Genomic DNA, 27,602 nt, shown 5'->3' with positions numbered 1-27,602 from the left:
ATTTTTAGGGTGTGATTTAGGACACCCAGTGTGATAGAGGCCTCATGTGTAGGTGACTATTTATAGTCATGTGAACAAAGACACCAATCTGAGGAAAAACACTGTTCCCTGACAGGGTTTCTTTAAGACAGACATGGCTTTTCAGATCTTGCTTCTGCCAGAGTTGGATCCAGAACTGCTCCTCCTCATAGGATATCCTCCAGTATAAAACAAGCATACTATTTGTTTATTTGCAGACCAAGAGTCTGCAACAGAGGATGTCAACCTAGAAGTATGCATGCATGTGCCTGGCTGAATCATGCTTGAATGAGCCAAAGTAGAGTAAGACAAGTAATTACCACAGCTAAGCACTGAACATCTCTGGTGCCATGGATAGATCAAAGGATTGCCCTCTGTACCAACAGTAACTTTCTCCCCAACAGTCAGATATTTCCAGTGCAACTGTCAGATGGCTATGTAGAGCAGGGGTGGACAAACTATGACCCACGAGCCACATCCGGCCTGTCCGACCTTTTAATCTGTCCCTCAAGGTCCACGCCAGCACTCCCGCTCTACCCGCCCAGTGCTCCAGCTGGGGAGTGGTCAGGGGTTTCCCCCACTCCAGCTGCCCGACACTCCTGCGTTATGGGCATGAGAACACGCATGTTACTCTGGCTACACAACCCAAACACACCTCATGCACCATCGGAGCCTGGAACATGCAAGCCCAGGTGCCTGCTACTTGTTGGCTTAGGTGACTTTCCTAGCACCCAGAGGCTATTTGATTGTGGGCTGTTGAGACCTATGTGGGAGGAGACTTCTGACAGCAGGCGGCTGGTGAATCTCAATGAGTTCCAATAACTGGAAGCTGACGCCCAACAAATCCAAAGCCAGGGTAACATATAATTTGTGTTCAGACAGGAGCAAAATTATGTAGTAAAATCAACAGCCCAGTAATGTAATTGTATAACAGCGCATTGTTCAACATTTTTTTTAATAGTGTTGATTTTGAAACAAACTTGTGTTTTCCCTGTCTGAACATGAATTATTAATTTTGTGAACATTTATGGCCCACCATACAATTTCCATACCCAGATATGGCCCACAGGCTAAAAAGTTTGCCCACCCCTGATGTAGAGGCTAGTATTTTGTTTAGATGAAGATCTGCACAGCCAGCTTAGGAAAGGGTAGGGATGACTGTTCAACCTCAGCATCCTGAACTTGAGGGACTTGATGAATCTGTTTCATCTCAGATTCAGGTAGGCCTTCTACCATCTTTGGTATCAGCAAGCACCTGAGGTAGAATCCTACCCCATTACTCCCTCTCCCACAGATACCCCTCGAGGAACTGTCTCCATAGCTCCTTTTTTGCAAGGGTACTCTCAGATGTGGTGAATATCTTGGACTTCTTTGCATTATTCCCCTTTCTTCCATTGCTGACCGTGCTCTAGGAAGAGGGAAATGATGGAAGCTGAGGAGATGGAATAGAGTGAAAGAGAAAGGGGATCCACCACACTGGTGTAGTGACAATGCAGTAGTTTCAGATGAAGGCCTTGTCTATACTGGGGTTTTCACTATTGCAGCTACTTGAATGGCTCGTGTGGTCCAGAAGTGCAAACCATTACTTGCACCAGTGTAGCTAACAGGGGGTAAGCTGAAAGTGTGAGTTCACAGCAAACACCAGTGCCTAAAAACCCAAGTGTATGCAAAAAGTGGCAATCCCCCATCTCTTTCACTCTACTCTAAGAGTAGTCAATAGACAGAATGCTGGCCAAATCTGGACCACTAGATGCTTTAGAATGGACTTTAAAATCTTTTTTTTACTTATACTTATTGCTATTCTCTGGAGTCTGGACCTTCACTAGACCCTCACCAAGAAATTTGGACCTTGACAAAAAATTGACTATCCCTGCTCTACTCTGTCTTGTCAGATTGCTTTATACTTCCTTCTCCCTGAGCACAACCAACAAAAGGGGATCTCCATTTTTTTTGTGCTAGAATAATAAGACTTAATGAGTCATGTCTAGCCAGTCACTCTCTACTCTTATTGGTGTATTGGGGGGTGGGGGGGGGGGGGGAACGAAGGGTGAGAAGAGACTTACTGTCCATCATAACTACAATCATCCCAGATTCTACCGCTGAGGTAACAAATACCAGTGGGGATAAGAAAGTATATTTCAACAATCCCACACAGAACCCTTAGGTGCTTTTAAAGTTTCCCTGCCAGGAATCACAACTGGTCATTTAACAGTGTTCCAAGGACCACAGCAGAAAATAGCCTTGCAGGCCCTCAGTTAAGTTTCTTTTTCAGCTATCAGAGTAACAGCCGTGTTAGTCTGTATTTGCAAAAAGAAAAGGAGTACTTGTGGCACCTTAGAGACTAAATTGGTTAAATTGGTTAGTCTCTAAGGTGCCACAAATACTCCTTTTCTTTTTTCAGCTATAAATGCCTTTGAGACATTAAGGCTGGCTGACAAATGGATGAATCATTTCCATTTTAGAAACAATACTGGCTGTTGTATTTCTATATTTTTTGCCTGTGTTCTATTACTACTTTGAGCATTAGCAATAAAAATGAAAGTCACTGTCCACTAACAGGAGTTTGAAATAAGCCTCTGTGCATTCACACTATAGGGAGATGGCCCTGTAGAGTTGCAGGCCAATAGAATATTCCAGCATCAGTGCTTGTTCGGGCTCCTGCAAGCAGACCCTACCCACTTTCAGACTGAACATTCTGCATTCAAGGCTAGAAAAGGGGATGTAACAACAGCCAAAGTTCCTTCCACCTGAACCTCAAAGTTTGAGAATAACAGAACGCCAAGGAAGAAGGGAAGATGGGCAGTATGAACATGCAGAAGCCTATCTTGACCACCACCAGCTACTAAGTAACTTTTGTTTCCTCAAGGTCACTTAGCTTACAATAATTTAGCAAGTAGTGCTATCCTTCCCCAGAAAGGTGGGCTTAGGAGTACTAGACTGAACACTGCTCTCAAACGTGGATAATATCTTGAGGCTTAGTGGAAGGCGTAAGGCTTATTAAGAGCATGTATTGAGTTCCACGTAGAAGCCCTACAGATTTCTATAATGGGAATAGACTGTAGGCAAGCCCCTGATCCCACAGAGTTACCAAAAGAAACTACAGCATTTGCTCAAGAAACTCCCTGAAAAAGCACAAGATCAAATCCGCACAGACATACCCCTGGAACCCCGACCTGGGATATTCTATCTACTACCCAAGATCCATAAACCTGGAAATCCTGGGCGCCCCATCATCTCAGGCATTGGCACCCTGACAGCAGGATTGTCTGGCTACGTAGACTCCCTCCTCAGGCCCTACGCTACCAGCACTCTCAGCTACCTTCGAGACACCACTGACTTCCTCAGGAAACTACAATCTCCCTGATGACACCATCCTGGCCACTATGGATGTAGAAGCCCTCTACACCAACATTCTACACAAAGATGGACTACAAGCCATCAAGAACACTATCCCCGATCATGTCACGGCTAACTTGGTGGCTAAACTTTGTGACTTTGTCCTCACCCATAACTATTTTACATTTGGGGACAATGTATACCTTCAAATCAGCGGCACTGCTATGGGTACCCGCATGGCCCCACAGTATGCCAACATTTTTATGGCTGACTTAGAACAACGCTTCCTCAGCTCTCGTCCCCTAATGCCCCTACTCTACTTGCGCTACATTCATAGAATATCGGGGTTAGAGGGGACATCAGGAGGTCATCTAGTCCAACCCCCTGCTCAAAGCAGGACCAATCCCCAATTAAATCATCCCAGCCAGGGCTTTCTCAAGCCTGACCTTAAAAACTTCTAAGGAAGGAGATTCCACCACCTCACTAGGTAACGCATTAGTGTTTCACCACCCTCCTAGTGAAAAAGTTTTTCCTAATATCCAACCTAAACCTCCCCCACTGTAACTTGAGACCATTACTCCTTGTCCTGTCCTCTTCTACCACTGAGAATAGTCTAGAACCATCCTCTCTGGAACCACCTCTCAAGTAGTTGAAAGCAGTTATCAAATCCCCCCTCATTCTTCTCTTCTGCAGACTAAACAATCCCAGTTCCCTCAGCCTCTCCTCAGAAGTCATGTGTTCCAGACCTCTAATCATTTTTGTTGCTCTTCGCTGCACTCTCTCCAATTTATCCACATCCTTCTTGTAGTGTGGGGCCCAAAACTGGACACAGTACTCCAGATGAGGCCTCACCAATGTCGAATAGAGGGGGACGATCACGTCCCTCGATCTGCTCGCTATGCCCCTACTTATACAGCCCAAAATGCCATTGGCCTTCTTGGCAACAAGGGCACACTGTTGACTCATATCCAGCTTCTCGTCCACTGTCACCCCAGGTCCTTTTCCGCAGAACTGCTGCCTAGCCATTCGGTCCCTAGTCTGTAGCTGTGCATTGGGTTCTTCCACCTTAAGTGCAGGACCCTGCACTTATCCCTATTGAACCTCATCAGATTTCTTTTGGCCCAATCCTCCAATTTGTCTAGGTCCCTCTGTATCCTATCCCTGCCCTCCAGCGTATCTACCACTCCTCCCAGTTTAGTATCATCCGCAAATTTGCTGAGAGTGCAATCCACACCATCCTCCAGATCATTTATGAAAATATTGAACAAAACCGGCCCCAGGACCGACCCCTGGGGCACTCCACTTGACACCGGCTGCCAACTAGACATGGAGCCATTGATCACTACCCGTTGAGCCCGACAATCTAGCCAACTTTCTACCCATCTTATAGTGCATTCATCCAGCCCATACTTCTTTAACTTGCTGACAAGAATACTGTGGGAGACCGTGTCAAAAGCTTTGCTAAAGTCAAGAAACAATACATCCACTGCTTTCCCTTCATCCACAGAACCAGTAATCTCAACATAGAAGGCGATTAGATTAGTCAGGCATGACCTTCCCTTGGTGAATCCATGCTGACTGTTCCTGATCACTTTCCTCCCATGTAAGTGCTTCAGGACTGATTCTTTGAGGACCTGCTCCATGATTTTTCCGAGGACTGAGGTGAGGCTGACTGGCCTGTAGTTCCCAGGATCCTCCTCCTTCCATTTTTTGAAGATTGGCACTACATTAGACTTTTTCAGTCATCCGGGACTTCCCCCGTTCGCCACGAGTTTTCAAAGATAATGGCCAATGGCTCTGCAATCACAACCGCCAATTCCTTTAGCACTCTCGGATGCAACTCGTCCGGCCCCATGGACTTGTGCATGTCCAGCTTTTCTAAATAGTCCCGAACCACCTCTTTCTCCACAGAGGGCTGGCCATCTACTCCCCATGTTGTGATGCCCAGAGCAGCAGTCTGGGAGCTGACCTTGTTCGTGAAGACAGAGGCAAAAAAAGCATTGAGTACATTAGCTTTTTCCACATCCTCTGTCACTAGGTTGCCTCCCTCATTCAGTAAGGGGCCCACACTTTCCTTGGCTTTCTTCTTGTTGCCAACATACCTGAAGAAACCCTTCTTGTTACTCTTGACATCTCTTGCTAGCTGCAGCTCCAGGTGCTATTTGGCCCTCCTGATTTCATTCCTACATGCCCAAGCAATATTTTTATACTCTTCCCTGGTCATATGTCCAACCTTCCACTTCTTGTAAGCTTCTTTTTTATGTTTAAGATCCGCTAGGATTTCACCATTAAGCCAAGCTGGTCGCCTGCCATATTTACTATTCTTTCGACTCATTGGGATGGTTTGTCCCTGTAACCTCAACAGGGATTCCTTGAAATACAGCCAGCTCTCCTGGACACCTTTCCCCTTCATGTTAGTCCCCCAGGGGATCCTACCCATCCGTTCCCTGAGGGAGTCGAAGTCTGCTTTTCTGAAGTCCAGGGTCCGTATCCCGCTGCTTACCTTTCTTCCCTGTGTCAGGATCCTGAACTCAACCAACTCATGGTCACTGCCTCCCAGATTCCCATCCACTTTTGCTTCCCCTACTAATTCTTCCCAGTTTGTGAGCACCAGGTCAAGAAAAGCTCCCCCCCTAGTTGGCTCCTCCAGCACTTGCACCAGGAAATTGTCCTCTATGCTTTTCAAAAACTTCCTGGATTGTCTATGCACCGCTGTATTGCTCTCCCAGCAGATATCAGGAAAATTGAAGTCCCCCATGAGAACCAGGGCGTGCGATCTAGTAGCTTCTGTGAGCTGCCGGAAGAAAGCCTCATCCACCTGGTCCGGTGGTCTATAGCAGGAGATCTCCACCACTACATCACTCTTGTTGCTCACACTTCTAAACTTAATCCAGACACACTCAGGTTTTTCTGCAGTTTCGTACCGGAGCTCTGAGCAGTCATACTGCTCCCTTACGTACAGTGCTACTCCCCCACCTTTTCTGCTCTGCCTGTCCTTCCTGAACAGTTTATAACCATCCATGACAGTACTCCAGTCATGTGAGTTATCCCACCAAGTCTCTGTTATTCCAATCATGTCATAGTTCCTTGACATCACCAGGACCTCCAGTTCTCCCTGCTTGTTTCCAAGGCTTTGTGCATTCATATATAAGCACTTGAGATAACCTGCTGATTGCCCCTCATTCTCAGTATGAGGCAGGAGCCCTCCCCTCACAGACATTCTTGCCTGTGCTTCCTCCCGGTATCCCGCTTTCCCACTTACCTCAGGGCTTTGGTCTCCTTCTCCCGGTGAACCTAGTTTAAAGCCCTCCTCACTAGGTTAGCCAGTCTGCTCGCAAAGATGCTCTTCCCTCTCTTCGTAAGGTGGAGCCCGTCTCTGCCCAGCACTCCTCCTTCATGGAACACCATCCCATGGTCAAAGAATCCAAAGGCTTCTCTCCGACACCACCTGCGCAGCCATTCGTTGACTTCCACAATTCGACGGTCCCTACCCAGGCCTTTTCCTTCCATGGGGAGGATGGACGAGAACACCACTTGCGCCTCAAACTCCTTTATCCTTCTTCCCAGAGCCACGCAGTCCGCAGTGATCCGCTCAAGGTCATCCTTGGCAGTATCATTGGTGCCCACATTGATGACATCATCATCTGGACCCATGGAAAAGAAGCCCTTGAGGAATTCCACCACGATTTCAACAATTTTTATCCCACCATCAACCTCAGCCTGGTCCAGTCCACAAAAGAGATCCACTACCTGGACACTATAGTGCTAATAAATGATCGTCACATAAACACCACCCTATACCGGAAACCTACTGACCACTATTCCTACCTCCAGCTTCCATCCAGGACACACCACACGATACATTGTCTACAGCAAAGCTCTGCGATACAACTGCATCTGTTCCAACCCCTCAGACAGAGACAAACACCTACAAGATCTCTATCAAGCATTCTTACAACTACAATACCCACCTGCAGAAGTGAAGAAACAGATTGATAAAGCCAGAAGAGTTTCCAGAAGTCACCTACTACAGGACAGGCCTAACAAAGAAAATAACAGAATGCCACTAGCCATCACCTTCAGCCCCCAACTAAAACCCATCCAACGCATTATCAAGGATCTACAACCTATCCTGAAGGATGACCCAACACTCTCACAAATCTTGGGAGACAGGCCAGTCCTTGCCTACAGATAACCCCCCCAACGTGAAGCGAATACTCACCAGCAACCACATACCACACAACAGAACCACTAACCCAGGAACCTATCCTTGCAACAAAGCCCGTTGCCAACTGTGCCCACATATCTATTCAGGGGACACCATCACAGGGCCTAATAACATCAGCCACACTATCAGAGGCTCGTTCACCTGCACATCCACCAATGTGATATATGCCATCATGTGCCAGCAATGCCTCTCTGCCATGTACATTGGGCAAACTGGACAGTCTCTACGTAAAAGAATAAATGGACACAAATCAGATGTCAAGAATTATAACATTCAAAAACCAGTCGGAGAACACTTCAATCTCTCTGGTCACTCGATTTCTGATCTCAGAGTGACTATCCTTCACCAAAAAAAATTCGAAAACAGACTCCAACGAGAGACTGCTGAATTGGAATGAATCTGCAAATTGGATACAAATTAATTTATTTGAATAGAGACGGGAATGGTTGAGTTATTATAAAAAGTAACCTATTTCCCCTTGCTTATTCCTCTCCCACCCCCACTGTTCCTCAGATGTTCTTGTTAAACCCTGGATTTGTGCTGGAAATGGCCCATCTTGATTATCAAACACATTGTAAGGAGAGTGATCACTTTAGATAAGCTATTACCAGCAGGAGAGTGGGGGAGGGGGAGAGGGAGGGGAAAGAAAACCTTTTGTAGTGATAAACACCCATTTTTTCATGGTTTGTGTGTATAAAAACCATCTTCTGTATTTCCACAGTATGCATCTGATGAAGTGAGCTGTAGCTCACAAAAGCTTATGCTCAAATAAATTGGTTCGTCTCTAAGGTGCCACAAGTACTCCTTTTCTTTTTGCAAATACAGACTCTGATTCACTTGACACGCACTGAAATAAATTTCCCTTATCACCATATGCAATGAAGGACGGTGAATTTTTAAGGGTAGAAAGCACTCTTGACATGTGCTGCAAATAGTTGTACAAGCAATTACATGTACCCCTAGGGGTACGCAGAGGTCTTCCAAGGGGTACATCAACTCACCTAGATATTTGCCTAGTTTTACAACAGGCTACATAAAAAGCACTAGCGAAGTCGGCACAAACTAAAATTTCGTACAGACAATGACTTGTTTATACTGCTCTATACACCATACTCTGAAATGTATGTAAAATATTTATATTCCAATTTATTTATTATATGGTAAAAATGAGAAAGCAAGCAATTTTTCAGTAATAGTTTTTGGTGACACTTTTGTATTTTTTACGTCTGATTTTGTAAGCAAGTAGTTTAAGTGAGGTGAAATTTGGGGGTACACAAGACAAATCAGATTCCTGAAAGGGGTACAGTAGTTTGGAAAGGTTGAGAGCGACTGGTTTAGGAACCCAGAGCTGGAAGAGATACTAATATATATAACAAATGGTTAATATATGGTAATCTTATCAATTTTGGAAAAAATTTAGGGTGACTACAAAGGGCCACATTATTCTCATGGAAAACCATGAAAAGAAGATCAGTCATAAGAACCTTAAGATCACTGACACTTCTTGCAGTTGTTACAGCTATAAGGAATGCAGTTTTCAGAGACAAAACAGTGAGCCATCTCCCATGGCTTCAAAAGTGGACTTAATAATCCCTGATCCTAGGAGTAGTGCATCTGCAAGAGGGTAGTTTCTCCATCCTCTTCCTGTGGTATAGGTAGAATCACAGAGATTGCCAGTACAGCCACATCATTCAAGCTTCAAACTCAATCTCTCCAATGTATGTAATAAGATTCACTCTTGCTAGAAGGTGGAGTCTCAAATCAGTGCATATGCACAGACCCTTGGGCTTTGAGCCTAACCTCCAACAGCTTCAGGTCCACACTGGATGCTAGAGGCCAGTCTGGACAGCCCCTAGGTCCAAGATTAGGAAGGTAGGAGTCTTCCTATAGTCCCAGATACAGGAGTGGATCAGAGTCATTTTCTTCTCTGGAAGAGACTGCCCTATTGTTAAGGAGCTCCAGAAAAAATGGTTACTTACCTTACAGTAACTGTTGTTCAAGACATGTTGCACACATATACATTCCACTGTAGGTGTGTACAAACTCAGTGCACTCGAGCTGGAGATTTTTGCCAGTAGTACCATGTGGCATAGCATGTGTCCCTTCTCTCCTCATGCCTCTTCTATGCTGTCACCTAAGAGCATCTCCACCATTTCCTTCTCCAGTCCTTCCTCAGTTATGACTAGCGGGGAAAGTGGGAGGGTCGTGGAGTGTATTTTGTGCACAACACATCTTGAAGAACAGGTTACTGTAAGTGAATGATTGTGCATATATACATTCCACGGTAGGTGACTTAACAGTTCCCTTTCAGGTGGAATGGAGATCTAAACAGACTGTAGCACCAACTTACCAAAGCTGGCATCATCACGAGAGGCTTGCATGATGGCATAAAATGTAGAAAAGTTCTGACCATGCTGGTGCTTTCCATATAACACCACCTATTGGAACATTGCTCAGAAAAGCTGAAGTGGAGGATTGAGCTCCGGCAGAGAGAGAGAGACTTTAGTGAGCTGGTAGTTCCAGAAATCCAATGAGTTTCTCAGACAATACAGGTTGACCCTTCGCTCTTTCAATAAAGATTACAAAGTCTTGGAGAAGATCTAAAGCAGTGGTTCTCAAACTTTTGTACTGGTGACCCCTTTCACACAGCAAGCCTCCGAGTATGACACCCCTTATAAATTAAAAACATTTAATATATATTTAACACCACTATAAATGCTGGAGGTGATGCGGGGTTTGGGGTGGAGGCTGACAGCTTGCGACCACCCATGTAATAAGGGGTTCAACCCCTCAGGGGGTCACGAGGTTATCTAGTACAGTCCAAATAAAATGCCAGAGCTCTATGAACATCCAATAGAGAGTTTCCTCAGCCTGAGAGGAATGGGATTTTGGGGGGGGGGGGGGGTGGTGAAGGGGGGGACGGACACAGACTACACAAAACTACCTGAAAGGTTATTGGTTTGATTTAGATGGAAGGCTGAACTACCTCAAGCATAAACTTAGGATGTGTATTAAGGAACATCTTGTCCTTATGAAAGGCTCTAAGAGGAAGGTCAGCAAGAAGAGCTTTAAGTTCTGAAACCCTCCTCATGGAAGTGATTGCCACTAAAAATGTGATCTTCAGAGACAACACAGATAGTGAAGTTGTCACCACAGGCTCAAAGGGGGACCCATGAATCTAGAGAACTAAATTTAAATCTCATACAGACAACAGAGCAGACACAGGAAGGAAAGTATTAACTAGGCCTTTTGAAAATCTCAAAACAAGAGGATGAGAGAAGATGGAAAATCCATGTATTGGCAGATGATATGCTGAAACAGAACCCAGGTGAACTCTCAAAACTCTCAGAGGCCTGTGGATTTGAAATGTAGGACAGGTTTCAGAGTGGTAGCCATGTTAGTCTGTATCAGCAAAAACAACGAGGAGTCCTTGTGGCCCTTTACAGACTAACAAATTTATTTGGGCATAAGCTTTCGTGGGGTAAAACCCATTTCATCAGATGTATGGAGCGGAACATACAGTAGGGAGGTATAAATACACAGCATATGAAAAAAAATCGGAGTTGCCTTACCAAGTGGGGGGTCAGTGCTAACAAGCCAATTCAATTCAAGTTGGAAGTAGGCAACTCTCAGTTGACAAGGAGTGGAAATCACTTTTCTAGTGTTGAGGCGGCCAAAAGTAAACAAGGTAGCCCATTGAAAACAGTTGACAAGAAGGTCTGAGTATTTAGCAAGGAGAAATTAGTTTTTGTAAAAACTAGGAGTTCTTGTGGCACCTTAGAGACTAACAAATAGATTTACTTTCTGTCCTGACCCATCCACTCCCAGTCTCTATTCAGGCCTAATTTGATGGTGTCCAGTTTGCAAATTAACTCCAGTTCTGCAGTTTTTCGTTAGATCTGTTTTTGAAAGTTTTTTTGTTGAAGAACTGCCACTTTTAAATCTGTTATTGAGTGACATGGGAGATTGACATCACAAATTATAACATTCAAAAACCAGTAGGAGTTTAGATGTGTGTCCTTTTATTCTTTTGCGTAGAGATTGCCCGGTTTGGCCAATGTACATGGCAGAGGGGCATTGCTGGCATATATCACATTGGTAGATGTGCAGGTGAACGAGCCCTTGATGGTGTGGCTGATGTGGTTAGGTCCTATGATGGTGTCCCTTGAATAGATCTGCGGACTTAGCTGGCACTGGGGTTTGTTGCAGGGTTAGGTTCCTGGGTTAGTGTTTTTGTTGTGTGGGAGCTGGTGAGTATTTGCTTTAGGTTGGGGGGCTGCCTGTAAGCGAGGACTGGCCTGTCTCCCAAGATCTGTGAGAGTGAGGGATCGTCCTTCAGGATAGGGTGTAGATCCTTGATGATGCGCTGGAGAGGTTTTAGTTGGGGGCTGTAGGTGACGGCTAGTGGCATTCTGTTACTTTCTTTGTTGGGCCTGTCTTGGAGTAGGTGACTTCTGGCTACCCTTCTGACTCCGTCAATCTGTTTCTTCACTTCACCAGGTGAATATTGTAGTTTTAAGAATGCTTGATATAGATCCTGTACGTGTTTGTCTGTCTGAGGGATTGGAGCAAATGTGGTTGCATCTTAGAGCTTGGCTGTAGACAGTGGATCAAAGCTGGACTGTGATGTGGTGATAATTTGTGGGACTGTGCCCCAAGGGAAAAATCTCTTCCACTTTGATTTGTGTGTGGCTCTAGCAGACTCCTTTCTGCTACTCACCAAGATGGTCTGGACCTATCGGGATCACAGTTTCTCATGAGTGTCCATCCAGAGATCATCCATGCAGTAAGGTGCATGCAGAGATTCACCCTAGTTCTGTGACAAAAGATCTGCCACTAGAGGTGAAGTTCTCAGTGTACGGATAGAGAGGCAATGTAGATCTGTGAACCAACATTGTCTTGGCCATGCTGGTAAAATGAGGATCAACAATACTTTGTCCTATTTCAGCTTCCTGAGAATTCTGGGAATGATAGGGAACTGGAGGGAATGCATATAGGAGCAGACTGGACCAGGGAAGAAGAAATGCATCTATGATGGAACCAAGGCCTAGGAGCTGCAGGCAGGTTTATGCACTCTTATAGGGCTGGATCTGAGGCCATTGGAAAGGGCTGCTATAGTTCTATACCTTTCTACTGGGAGAGAAGCCATGACTATTGAGGTATGCCCCTGTTAAAGATATACATTGAGTGGGTTGCACTTGAGACCTCTCCAAATTTAGTTTCAGGCATAGACAAAAGATGACTCAATGACAGGCAACTGATGACTATGACATTGGATCTGGTCTCTTGATGCTGCCCACATCTGCCAATTGTCCAAGTAAATGAAAGTTTGAATGCCTAAATGACAGAGGCGCTGCTAACACGGACATACACATGGTGAAGACCCTTAAAGCTTATGACAAACTGAAACTGTACTGGTAGTAGTTGGTGCCTACCACAAATCGAAGGCAATTAATGTGGGAGGGATGTATCACAATGTGGAAGTATACATCTTGTAAAATTGAGGACAGCTACCAATCTCCAGGGAAGAAGCAAGGGTGCCCATCTTAAACTTGATCTTTTTGATGAACCTATTCAGCTTTCTTAAGTCTAAAATACGATGGAAGCCCCCAGATTTCTTCTAAATCAGAAGGTGTCGGGAATAGAAGCCTTTCCCTTCATGTTGGTAAGGAACTTCTGCTATTGCTCCCAATTCCAGAAAAGACCATAGCACTTGAAGTAACAGTCTCATGAGACGGGCCCTGAAGACGGATAAGGAATATGGGTTGCTAAAAGGAACTAGATAATATATCCCTCCTTAACCATGCTGAGTACCCACTTGTCTGATGTGAATTTTTTTTTTTTTTTTAAACTGTGCTTGGGAAAAAAAGGGATAGACATGACTCAAAAGGAGATATTATTGATATACTGTCTTCAACCAAAATGTCCAAATCACTGTTTTGAAGATGTCTGATGAGAAGGGCCCACTATATTAAAGACAGCTGGTGACGTCTAGGAGATCTTGGTCTCCTCTTAGGGGAATATTGAGGTCTATGTTGGAGAGAGGGTCTAGAGCAGCAGTTCTCAAACAGTGGGTCGGGACCCCAAAGTGGGTCACAACCCCGTTTTAATAGGGTTGCCAAGGGTGGCATTAGACTTGCTGAGGCCTGGGGCTGAATCCCAAGCCCCACTGCCCAGGGCCAGGGCCAAAGCCCAAGGGCTTCAGCCTTGAGTGACGGGGCTCAGGATACAGCCCCTACCCCGGGCTGTCAGGGCTTAAGCCCTTGGGTTTCAGCTTTGACACACACAGCTCAGGTTTTGGGCCCTCCACGTGGGGGCTCAGGCAGGTTCAAGTCTCAGTCCCTTCTCTTGTTTCTCTCTCTTGTGCCCACCTGACCAGAATAACAGCCCTGCATGTGGCATATTGTTTAGAACCAGGGATTTCTTCATAGTAAATCTTCTAGGTAGTAATAAAAGTATATATAAACTATACTATTCTATACTATATACACACTTATAGTATAACTATAACAACTTTGTAGAGACTGTTTTCTAAACTGGTTGACCAAAGCTATGACTAAGTGGAGCTCCAGCTCTTGCCACAAGCAGTGCAAAGAAAGTATGAGGGAGGTGGTGGACATGCCCCTTTTATGCCCTTGCCTGAGAGCACGAGAAAAGCAGGGGCACATGCGCTAACTAGTGGTACTACTGGCAAAAGTCTCCAACTCAAGTGCACACACACACACACACACCCTACAATGGAATGCATATGTGCACAATCACTTGGAGAACTAGGGAATCAGTTGCAACAGAACCAGAAGCTTGTACTGCCACCTCAGCACTCTCACTTAGTGATTATTTTCCTCCTCCAAAGGAAAGGAAGAAGGGGTTCTAGATACCTCCTCTTGCCCTTGTTTCAGGGCCACAGAGAGGATTACGACCTGTGGGGTAATGCTTACTAGAGCTATCTTCTGCAGTCACAACCATGCCATGCTTCTTCTAAGCTTAAACTAGAGTGGGAAGTATATTGATACCTTGTACCAACAGACCTTCTGATCCTTGCTGGTCAACTCTGCCTTGATTCCTTTGCCTTGATTCCTGCAATCTTAAGATTATGGCTACCTCCACTACCTCTTAGCCCCTAGATGGGTCACGAGACAAACATGGGTCCATCATAGAAACTGAGGTACTGGAAGCCTCAGAACTGTAAGACTTGATTGCCAAAATCTCTTGCAGTAGGAGAGCCAGTAGGCAGTTCTGCCTTTTTTCTTGTCCTCAGGCTCAAGATCTTGCAGACTGATACGAGGAGGGACAGTATCACTCCCCAAAGACAGGAGAAGCAGCATGAGCACATGCATTTGAGGCTAGAAAAAATGAATGGTCAGGAAGCATCCCTATTTAAAATTACATCTTTTAAGCATGTATGCTGCTCATACTCCACCTAAAGTTAAAAGAGCTTGAAATAATCCCACTCACAGCACCCAACTGTATTGTCAACAGATGAGAGGGTTAGGTCTTCAGATGAAGGCTATGCAGCAGGAACAGATAAATCACAGACAAGAATTCACTTATGCCAATGTCTCAAAACACACAAAGAGAAGCAATACAGAAGCTATTATAACTTTTGCTTATTATAAGCAGAATGTGCCTTGAACACATTGCTTCGTAGCTTGTCATGAGGTCTGGGTATCAAGTAGAGAGGGAGAGATGTGGTAAAAGTAAAGATCTGGGAGGAGCACAAGAAAGTAACAGTATATAGGACTATAAATTAAACTACAGGATTATGTTTTTCCTTTCACCTGCCCGCAACACCCAAAACCAACAACATTTTCACCCTTTATACTCACCGTTGGTACATATTCCGATGGGAATTTGTTTGTTGTGTAAGAAATTAAGAGACATGTTTTACCAACAGCACCATCACCCACGACCACACATTTAATTGTCTGCATAGCTGAAGTCCGTTAGTATATCAAATCCAATATGAATCTAAGGGAACAAAAGAAAATATTTAGATTTTTTTTGCTTACTTTCTCACAGAAAAGCACAAAGTGTTAATCCAGTTTCATCGAGCAGTCTCAACTACAGAATGAGCATCTTTGAGCACTGGAGCCCTCTGGCCAAGGTAGCCACACTCTCAATTTCACACAAGCTTCGAACAGGTTATAGAAACTGGTTAATACACTAGGCATTTTTTAGCCTTAGTTCAGTGGATATTTTCTGTTCAGCACACCTATTGGTCAATTTACAGTATCAGCTGGCATCTTGCCTCCAACCGGTGACAAACAGCATGAAGAAAAAAAAGAGTCCAGAAACCAACTTTTTGGGAAGGGTGTCCACAAGTCCATATCACTGAAGAATACAGGGTTGGGCCACAACAAAACTAAACTTAGGCTTTGTCTACACCAGTGGTTCCCAACCAGAGGTCTGGGGCCCGCAGGGAGTCTACAAGCAGATTTCAGGGGGTCTGTCAAAATAATCCAGAGAGCTGGGCCAGTATCAGACTCACTGGGGCCCAGGGCAGAAAGCTGAAGCCCAAGCCCCACTGCCTGGGGCTGAAGTCTGAGCAACTTACCTTCATAGTGCCCCCTGCAGCATAGGTCCCCGAACAGTTGCCCCGTTTGCCACCACCTACTGCCAACCCTGGCTTTTAATCTACTGGATATGCAGAAACAGCTGTTGTGGCACAGGTGGGCAGTGAAATTTTTATAGCATGTTGGACAGGACCTCAGAAAGAAAAAGGTTGAGAACTGCTGGTCTACACCACCACTTTTGTTGGTAAAACTTGTCAGCCAGGGGTATGAAAACACCCCCACCCCCCTCCTGCCCACTGACCGACCAACATAAGTTTCACCAGCAGAAGTGCTGGTGTGGACAGCACTATGTCGGCGGGAGAGTTTCAGCAAGCAGTACAACTGTGCCACTGTAAAGTCTGTAGTGTAGACAGCCTTAATTTGGTTGTCAATGTTACCTTCTGTTTAGACAGTTTCAATAATTATTTCAATTCAATCCAAGTATTTTAATGCAATCTGCATTTTTATAACAAGTTATTCTCCATCCATGTGACAGTAGTGAAGAATTACCAGTTTTTCTTCAAATGCTTATTTGTCTTCAGAACAGATCTGGAAATTGTTAGACCAAACATTTTCAGTGGTTGGTAAAAAGGTTTGAAACAGAATTCTCACTGCAACCTTAGCTTTTGAACCATGGGTGCATAACAATTAAGCCAATTTTAGGAAATGGTAGCAAAGATACTTTTTCAGAACAAGATATAATGCACCATCTGGCATTTCACTCCTTCAACACTGTCATTTATACCATTCTTTTCATAAACATTAAGCCCTTTACTACGGGGAAGACTTATGTAGACAATGACATTAATCCTCTACTCTGTGTCATACTTTGGCTAGCACCAGAAAAAACAGGAATCTGCTAACCTATGTAGACGCATACGTATGCTACAAAAATTCCAACATCTAATCTGATGCCACATCTTAGGGAACACACAACATTCATGTGCCTAATACTTAGTTTCAATAATCTGGCCCCTCAGGAGAGTGCAGGGTTAGTGTATTTTCAAAAGACAAGTCCTTGTTCAAAAGGATTATTGGTAGATTTAGTCCTTTCATTCAGGTCAATTTGACTACATATTTGAGGTTAAGACCAGTGACCAGAGAAATATTTAATGACCTACACAATCTCACTTAATATTTTCCCTACATTCTATGGCACTTGCATACAAAGGCAGAGTAGCTTTTAGTTATAGTATGTTCTGAGGTACAAGAACAATATTTCAGAGAAAAAAAAAAACATGAGCGAAAAGCAGACAACACTGAGACCAACTCAGTCCCGATTTAAGAAACAGGATTCTTATTAAAAAAATAAAGGGGTGGGGATGTTTTAGAGCAGCGATACTCAGACCTCAGTGGTTCAGAAGCCAAATTAGCAATTAGCATCACCTAAGAGAGCCACAGTAGTGTGTATTCACGGTTTCGTTTACTGTAGTATTATGTATTTTTAATGTATAAAATTCTCACAGCCAATAAATTAGTGTAAGTTGATAATTTAATTGGTTAACAACATAGTAAGAGCAACCTGATTGGTTAAAAATTAAATCACACTATGTTTTAATATCAGGTCTCCTACAGCTCTTTGCAGCAGCCACTTGCAGCTCATGAAGCCTCAGAGTATCACTGTTTTAGAGCAACAGATCCATAAAAACAGAGGCTAGACTACACTACTTTTAAAATGATTTATGGTGAATCATTCATGCTAGGATGCAGAACTGCATAAGGATTCAGATGCAATCCCCATCAGTGGCAAGAGCAACACCATTGCAGCTGCTGGGAATACACCTCTACCCCGATATAACGCAGTCCTCGGGAGCCAAAAAAATCTTACCACGTTACAGGTGAAATTGCATTGTATCAAACTTGCTTTGGCCTCGAGCATTTCTGTTATTAATAGTCACTTCCTGCCCACTGACCCCTCAGAACCCCCGACCCATCCAACCCCCCCGCTCCTTGTCCCCTGACTACCCCCTCCATCCCTAATCACCCCCAGGACCCCACCCAACCCCCCTACTCCCTGTCCCCTGACTGCCCCGCCCCCCATCCACACCCCCACCCCAACAGGCCCCCCGGGACTCCCATGCCCTATCCAACACCCCCATTCCCCATCCCCTGACCGCCCCGCCCCCAGAACCTCCGAACCATCCAACTCCCCCTGCTCCGTGTCCCCTGACCACCACCCCTCCCCCTGAGACCCTCTGCCCCTTATCCAACCCCTCAGCCCCTTAACACGCCACTCAGAGCCAGTGTGTCAGAGCCAGACACGCTGATGCACTGATCCGCCAGAGCGCGCAGCCCCACTGCTTTACCGCATTATATCCGAATTTGTGTTATATAGGGTCACGTTATATCGGGGTAGAGGTGTACTAGAATATACCTGATGCAAGAAATAGCTACATATTCATGTGCTTAGCTGTGGAAGAAATAAGGCAAAGGAAAGAAGTTGAAGGTCAGAGAAGATAAGGGGCAAGAGAAAGTTGGTTAAGAAGTGAATTGAGCATAGACTAAGCTTCAGTGAGAATTTACTGGCTCATTTTATAAAATTTCTACATGAAAATGGAAGGAGTACAGAACTCCAACTAAGTTACCCAGAGTATTCAAAGTGACACCAGACCACAAGCTCAAATACTAAGTGTGAACCAACTTAAAACAGATCTAAAATTATGAATATGCCACACTAACTCTCCAATGGGATACATTCCGGAAGATAGGCTGATCTGTATTTTCTTGTTGGATTTGCTCTGCAGTAGGCTCTCTCAAGCTGTGTGGCCAGGCTGCATTGGTAGGGAGTGGATAGTATCTGGGCGAGGCTTGGAACGCTCTTCCTGTTTTCAAGAGGGTAAGTTAAAAATGTAAGAAAATGCAAGTTGCTGCATGGGCTTCTCAGTTTTTTGTATGCTTGTACCAGCTTTAGTTACAATCTGTCCGTCACCCACCCTTCAGCGCTTCCTCTGCAATAACTCTTCTTGGCCATCCTTGGGAGCCACTACAATACCAGCACTGAGAACAAGGTAACTCTTCTCCACTCTAAGTGCTCCACTTATTGGTGACTACAGACAACCCACAATCATCAGAAGGAAACTGTAGCAGATAGCAGCTCCCAGGCCTTAATCTCCTTTATCTCCCATTCTGTTGTTCTCCCTTTGGAGCCCTACCCTCGAATTCCATTGCAGGCTAATCCCAGTTTTAAGTTTGGATAGGTTTTTCCACAACTAGAAATGATAAACACACACAATGACACTTTAACGAAATGGATGAGCTTCTGATTGGCCAAAGTTATAAAGTTTTTATAATTAAACAATGTGAACATGGGGCCTGAACTAACCTCCTTTGACAGGAGAGCGAGGTGTAATAGTAAAGAGTTTCAGAATCACTTGTTCTGAAAAGATAACAAGTGCAATAATTAAATACAACAGGGAACATAAACAAAGATACATTTAAAAAAAGGAAATTCCTTCATGGAATTTAAAACTGTAACTGAATCTTTCCAAAGTTACTTACATGCCAAATAATCCCTTTTCAACAACATGTATAAAATACTCCCAAATACAGTGGTGTCCTTTTAAAGACACATTCAGAGGTCTTTTTGCGCAGGGGAGTGGGGGGGGGTTGGGTCAGGTTTAAGGATTTATCCATGCTGGTTATTGTCCAAAAAATCTTGGGCCAAGATGTTTTTTTAAATCATATATAAATTTTTGCTTTTAAGGCCATATTTAGGCACCTAAATAAATGGCCTGATTTCCAAATATAGATTTAGCCTCTTAAGTTTAGACCTCCATTTCTGAAAGTCTTACCTGACACCTTGTGTAAGCCTAATAAAGGAAAATTAAACAATATCTACAGGGAAAAAAAAAAGTACACACACACACACACTAAGAGTAGCAGCCGTGTTAGTCTGTATTCGCAAAAAGAAAAGGAGTACTTGTGGCACCTTAGAGACTAACCAATTTATTTGAGCATAAGCTTTCGTGAGCTACAGCTCACTTCATCGGATGCATTCAGTGTAGCTCACAAAAGCTTATGCTCAAATAAATTGGTTAGTTAGTCTCTTAGGTGCCACAAGTACTCCTTTTCTTTTTACACATTAAGAGAAAAAATAATCTAGTCCAACACAGAATATGAGCAAATTCCTCACACCCGATAAAAAGTGCACTGTCTGCTGAGAAAAGCAGGGCAATACTTGTTCACACTTATAGGTAGTAAGTACTTCAAGGCAGGAACAGTGTCCATGTGTGTACATCTAGTAGGATGGGGTCCCTGGGTGTTAACTATAATTAAGATGAAATTTATATAACATTTCCTTCCTGTGTTTGCCTTCTCTCCATGTTTTCTGCCCAGTCCATCTCTCTATTCCTTTTTTACTTAAGGATCATTTCTCTCTGCTCTATGAAGTACATAGCACATTAATAAAGTCTGTCCCCTTAGCTCAGCAAAACTACTAGATTCCTACTGAAGGAGCTTCAGTGGTCAGAAATATTAAGTGTCACTTAGTTTCTACCAGCACACAAAACAGGTTGATGCACAGCTCAAAGAGTTACAGAAGTAGATGCCTTGATTTCTTAGTTAAGCACAGTCTCTTATCAGTAATTAAATTAAAATGCAAGTTTCCTGATTTACCCCCAGATTTAAAACAAAAAAGCTTAAAAGGTTCCTAAGGCAACAGAGTCATCCACACATCGCAGACTAGTTAAAATATGCTCTAGTTCAACCACAAGTTATTGGGATCATTGTAAGAATTAGAAGGCAATTCTATGGGCTGTTAGCAAAAGATCAGACAATCACATTCCTTCTAGCCCTAAAATCAGAATCTATAAGCTATTAAATTTTTACCTTCACATATGCAGCATGAGCAATTAGAATTGCTATGGAAAACATAGCTTTTCCATTTCCAGCCTTGAGTCTAAGTAAATTACACTTGCATCAATGCCTCTTTTTTAGGTTAAAATGTTCATACCTCTATCTAGCCTGAGGAAACTGAGCCATCAAATTTGTGTACACTTCCTGTATTAGTTTCCTGTTGAGCACCAGCTGCATCACAGCTTCCTCTTTTATGGACCATGTAACTGCGACCATTTCATTGCATGGATTGGCTGAACTTAAAAGTTCACTACAGGTAAATAACTGCTTGTTGGTAACTGAGAACTTATTTAATCAAGTTCTTTGGAACATTAAAAATCACTTGCAACACATCAACTCAATTATTACAAGATCTGAGATTAAGTCACAAATTACTCAAGTAAGGAATTTGCTCAGGGAGGCATTTTGCTTGTTGAATGCTCATATTTAATAAGTTTTCATTAGAACAAAGTGAAACTATTTTTGAAAGTGGTTTCAGATGCAAAGCCATGTTTTAAATGGCTTCACAGCCTACTTACAGCATTCATATTACTTGTCTAGAAACCAAGGCTAAATGTGCTTCATAATGCATGGAATCACGGACACAGTGGAATCACATGGATCCCACTTCCACTCATACTGACCTGCAGTTGGATATGTACTGTATCATAGAATATCAGGGGTGGAAGGGACCTTAGGAGGTCATCTAGTCCAACCCCCTGTTCAAAGCAAGACCAATCCCCAATTTTTGCCCCAGATCCCTAAATGGCCCCCTCAAGGATTGAACTCACAAGCCTGGGTTTAGCAGGCCAATGCTCAAAACACAGAGCGTAAGTATTAACCAACGGTATTAACTATGTAACTGACAGATTCCAATAAATTAATGCACTGTTAGCATTACTAACCTTCATATTTTAGTTTTCAATTAAAAAATAGAAATTCAAAGCTATTTACCTGTAGAATCTACAAGTTCCAGCTGCGTTACTTCTGCTGAGCATGAGACTTTCCTATATCTATTATCTACGTATTTAGTACCGCAATTAGTAATCCAATTAGCAATTGGATTGCAACGATAGCAAGACATTTAATTCAGAGGACATCTCCAATGCAAAATACACATAAGTGTTCCTAACTTGAGGTGAAACAGTAGTGAAGGCAACTGATTTTAACTCTGGTTAGCAGCTCAAGTTCAACCCTTCCCTCCTTCCCCTATAAGCTTTATCTTTAGCTTCTAAGGAGAGCTAAAAGGCAAGGTGCCATGTCTTCACTGCTATTTAAAGTCAAGTAAGCTAACCTGAGAGAAGCACACAACCTCTTTTTGCAGTGAAGCTATACTCTTATTTTTTGTACTTATTTTGCAAGTTCACAAAGTAACCAAAGGTTTCAGAGTAGCAGCCGTGTTAGTCTGTATTCGCAAAAAGAAAAGGAGGACTTGTGGCACCTTAGAGACTAACAAATTTATTTGAGCATAAGCTTTCGTGAGCTACAGCTCACTTCATCGGATGCATTCAGTGGAAAATACAGTGGCGAGATTTATATACATAGAGAAGATGAAACAATGGGTGTTACCATACACACTGTAACCAGAGTGATCACTTAAGGTGAGCTATCCACAACAGTGGTTCCCTTAACCCACCCAGCAATATTGTTAATCTATCCAACTATACTCTTAGCCCAGCAGAAGAATCTTATCTGAAGACTTTGGATATTGAAGGTTTTACTTCCAGTATTGCATGTAAAAAACCAACCTAAAAACACAATACTTTTTTATTCAAATTGGTTTAGAGCTAATTTGATCAAAATTCCCTTTCAAAAGTGACTTCTAAACTGAGACCAAGCATGGAAAATTTCAGCAGCTTACAAGCACTGACAAAAAATAAAAATGAAGGTTTATCTTCATCACCAAAACAGCAGGTGTAGTAAAATGGCACACAATCCCATGTAAACAGTTGTTCACAGTGCCTTAAGAAACTTGATACTATCTTCCTGATTATCTTAACTCCAAACTATTTCCACCCCCAAAACAATTTTCACCACACCAAAGATGTTACTGGGATGTAACATTAACTTGCTTATTTTCTGAACAAACAAGTAGTTTCAGGTTGTACACATTCCTTCGAGTCTCAATTTTCTTCTTTTTCCTTTTTTTTTGGGGGGGGAGGGGGCTGAAGGAGGTTAAAGAGATTTCTCTCTGCCTTACTGCTGTGTGAAAGGTTGAGGAAACTGACCATCAATGAAATGCTGTCAAACACTAAGTATATAAAGTGAAAAATAAAATGTTTTGCCCTTTAAGTTTAGTGATATTCTGTGTTACTTGCAACAACTAAGTAAAAATGTCAGATTTTTTTAAAATTAATTTTGTGCCCTTCTACAGTTTGTGGATGTAACTATTTGTTCACCAATTCCAATACCTATTCACTACTTTTTCAGCTAGTTTGTTGCTTTGCTGACTCTTGACATTGTTTGTGTCTGCTTACCCCACGGTTAACACCCTTAATAACCGTGAAGCTAACAGTGTTTAACTTTTGCCAGTGCCCTACTCTGACACACTGGCTTCCTGTCACTGGTTGAGCACACATTTTTTGAAGCATGGATAAGACCATCATCCTTCCTCTCAGCTCTCTGTCCAGTGGATATCCCAGAATATTGTGCCCTGTGTGTGTCTTCTAGGCATTCTATCCCACCACAATGCAGTATTGTAATTTATGAGATAACTAAAGGCCCATCAGTAAAAGGACAAATTATATTTGCCCCTTCTGTGGGTAGTTGTGGTGTCAGATTTCACTCAAGTATATGAAAGGACGCATGGCACAAAAAGTATCCTGACAGCATCAGACTACTTAATTTTTGTCATCATCATAAACCACCAACAACTCAATTTCAAGAGGGCTAGAAGCCTGGGCAAAGCCAGACTAAAGAGAGAGTTTCCTCTCCATGCAGCCTAACCACAGGAAGGAAGTGAAGCAGTTGAGAGTCATACCTCTTGTGCAACACCAGGTGCTGACCATTCAAGTGCTGTGGTGAGCATGGGCCTGAAAAAAATTCAGAAGCTTACAATGCTGTTGGTGACTTATCCCAAGAGTAGGTATATGCAGAGGCCCCCCTAAGGAAGAAACAGCAATTACTGGGGCCAGAAAGAGGAAGAGGAAATCTTAGTGGTTCTCAAACTGTGTGTCAGGATGCCAAAGTTGGTCATGACTCCATTTTAATGGGTTGCCAGGGCAAGTATTAGACTCACTGGGGCCGAAGCCCGAGCCCTGCTACCTTGGGGTGGTGGGGCTCAGGCTCCACCCTCATACCCCCACCAGGGGTTATGTAGTAATTTTTGTTGTCAGAACAGGGTCAAGGTGCAATGAAGTTTGAGAACTGCTGCATAAGCTAAGGAGGCCTTTTCTCAATGAGAACAGCAGCAATTCTTACAAGACTGTGTTTCTGATAATTGCTTAAAAATCTCTAAAACCCACCTCTGCAGAAGGTCAGGAGTTAAGCTTATAGTCCATGAGGATCAGGCACTTCCACAGCATGGACACACTGCACTTGGAATGTCAAACTTGATTAACTCAAACCAACTCTACTGCACATGAGCAAAGGCTTAAAAAAGCAATCAAATCAAGACTGATTTTTACCAAGCAGCTAGAAGACGCTTCTTATTAAGGGCTATTCCCATGCAAAATTTCCATGTCCTTCACCCAATTCTATCAGCCTGAAACGGTTCTTAAAAAAATTACAGATTTAAGTAGTTTGGGCAGAGGAAGAATTTTCCCATTAATTTCACAAAGACAGAAGTATTTTTACTCATCTTTTCCAAACAGAATTTCAATATTGGATAGAAACCAGGGATAGTAAGTTTCAGTTTGAAAGGTGGTTAAAATGGAAATAACTAAGACAACCTTAGCTGTTCCTACAGCTATATTATATAGAAACAGAAGATAGATTTTGTTTCAGTTCAGAACCATAAAGTTGAAACGACGGAGAGCTATACTCCTAATTTTCTCTTGCCTTAACTATTCCCTCCCTCTTCTTGTTACTTTGACTTGTTATATTTGGTTTTACTTCTTTTGAAAGCTTTTTGGAGCAGCAGCCATGCCTTCTCATAACTTTGCCAATATTAAGCAAAAGGACACTGGCATTACTAGATTTAGTTACACTGGTGTAAGTTTTCAAAGCACAGAAAAGGCTCATGCCACTTAGCATAATGAGGCCCAGATCCCAAATAATGAGTCTGGAGATACTATAAAACAAATGTTTCATGAACAACACGTAATCAGTTTTCAATTTTATTGTCTATTCCTTAGACAACTGAAAGTACTGTGTACAAAAAGTTGGATGCAGTGATGGTGTGGCAAGAGATCCTAAATAGAACAGAGGGTAACATCTGAAATTCAGAAGTGCTGATTTAAAAACCTTGTGTTTCTGTTCCTTCTACATTTCTAAAAAATTTAACAATGTTACTAAAATCTCTCTCTCCTATCTCATTCAGAAGAAGGACCCGCATTGTGACCTGATTATCAACTGAGGATGCTGTGGCCAATTTGGAGATTTAAACTGCTTCGCTTGAAAGTGGGAATCATTAGCAAGAGACAGAGAAGCAGCAGTTTAAACAATTAAATATTGGTATCTCTAAAATTCTGCACCTTGCTTGATTCAGTTTAACGTTACAGTGTGTCTAGGGAACAGAGGTGGGTGGGCTTGTTTCTTTCACCCAGCAATTCAATAAACTACAGGCTATGTAGCAGAAAACCGCAGACCACCTCCTGCCTTAAACTAAGTTCTTCACACCTCTATGCTCTTCCCACTGATTTTAGACATTTCTACCCACACTACTGTATGGAGGGAAGTGCTATAAGCTGTAACATAAGCTACAGAAGGACTTATAAAGAAGCAGCAGGAGATGGACTGTATTCCCATATGGCTGTGCAAACTCAAGACGTCCACGGTTCTGCACCAAATTTAAACCCTACAATACACATGATACTTTAGCAGACTCAAACTGAGTATCAGAATTGGTGGCAATTCCCTCTCACTGATTCCTTTGGCTAACATAGCATATGACTCATTCATTATGGCTTGGATTTTCAAAGGAGCTTAAATAAATTAGATTCTCAACTCTCCTTGAACTTCGATGGGATGCGGGTGCCTAAAGAACAGAAAGTCATTGATAGGTTGTTGACATTACAAGTCAGTTAAACAAAATCCATCTAAACTACTGTTATTGAAATAATGCACGTTGCTTATAGCAGTGGTTCTCAACCAAGGGTACATCCCTGGGGGTACATCAACTCATCTAGATATTTGCCTAGTTTTATAACAGGCTAATAAAAAGCAGTAGCGAAGTCAGTATAATCTAAAATTTCATACAATGACTTGTTTATACTGCTCTATATACTGAAAATGTAAGTACAATATTAATATTTCAATTGATTTATTTTATAATTATATGGTAAAACTGAGAAAGCAAGCAATTTGCAGTCATATTGTGCTGAGACACTTTTGTATTTTTATGCCTGATTTTGTAAACAAATAGTTTTTAAGTGAGGCAAAATTTGGGGGTATGCAAGATGACAGACTCCTAAAAGGAGTATGGTAGTCTAGAAAAGTTGAGAGCCATGGGCTTATAGTATTATGTATGTACGTTAGGAGATTCCAAGCAGGAATCAAGGCACATCTTTCCTGATTTGTAGGGCTGCACACATTCAAATGCTAAAAAGTTAAATTTAGAATATTTAGGAGTACGGCTAACAAGATCTAGGGCATTTTAGTTTTGGTACTAGATCAAAGGTCTAGCAGGAAGAAAGGGACTGCTATATTGAATCAGACCAGAGATCCATCTAGTCTTGTATTTGTCTCTGAAAGTGACCTATACTAAATATTTTACAGGAAGGAGCAAAATATTCCATAATGGATACTTATGGAATCACATGCTCATAGAATTAGTTCTTTGTATCAGTTCCTTTTCAATTTATCATTGTCCCTTCTCTTAGTACAAAAATAAAAAGCACCCAAATTACCTGCTATATACTGTTCATTATTTTGTATAATGATTATATCTTCTCTGATCTCCTAATCATTTCACTTTCCTCATTTCTAATTTTCTCTGTGATTCTAATCTTGCAAAAGAGCCCATTTTTAAATGATCTGGTTGTCATATTGCCAGCTACATTTATTACTACAAATAATTTCAAACATCAGCAAGTCAGATATTTTATGATCAGAGTCTAGTTTCAAATTTTCTGTATCAGAGGGAAAACAGATTCTGGGGAACCTGTCTGGAACAAACTGTCACTTTAGGGCAAACAAATTTATTTTAACATGCCAACCATACATCCAGCTACAAGGCAATCAGAGTAAATGCATCAGTTACAGGTCATGAATAAACACAACCATAAGACATTACATATATGCACATACAGATCTGTCGAAGTTTCACCATATAAGCAAGTTAACAAATCTTGGACATGTTCCATCTTGCATCAGAAGCAATGTTTGTCACCATTCTCCTGTTCAATTACTCCAGGCAGAGATTTTTAAAACAAGGTGCTCTCTTTACAGAGAAGGTAATAATGGAAATATTGATCTACTGGTTCCAACATGTTGAGTCAATTCTGTGCTTGTACGTGTATAAATCTTGTACATGT

The 27,602-nt window shown here is 42.6% G+C and overlaps 1 protein-coding gene across 4 annotated transcripts in view; it reads right to left on the bottom strand.

The window, feature by feature from the left end:
• Positions 1–27,602, bottom strand: part of CDC42 (cell division cycle 42) — a 50,301-nt gene that overhangs the window by 19,296 nt on the left and 3,403 nt on the right. For all 4 annotated transcript variants that reach the window (XM_073316920.1, XM_073316921.1, XM_073316923.1 and 1 more), the window contains exon 2: positions 15,409–15,550. In XM_073316920.1, the coding sequence (XP_073173021.1) occupies positions 15,409–15,513 (105 nt within the window). In that variant the 5' untranslated portion in view covers positions 15,514–15,550. The remainder of the gene's footprint in view (positions 1–15,408; positions 15,551–27,602) is intronic.

The sequence above is a fragment of the Lepidochelys kempii genome, chromosome 18 (assembly GCF_965140265.1).
Source record: "Lepidochelys kempii isolate rLepKem1 chromosome 18, rLepKem1.hap2, whole genome shotgun sequence".
NCBI lineage: Eukaryota > Metazoa > Chordata > Testudines > Cheloniidae > Lepidochelys > Lepidochelys kempii.
This window is presented reverse-complemented; position numbering and strand designations above follow the sequence as displayed.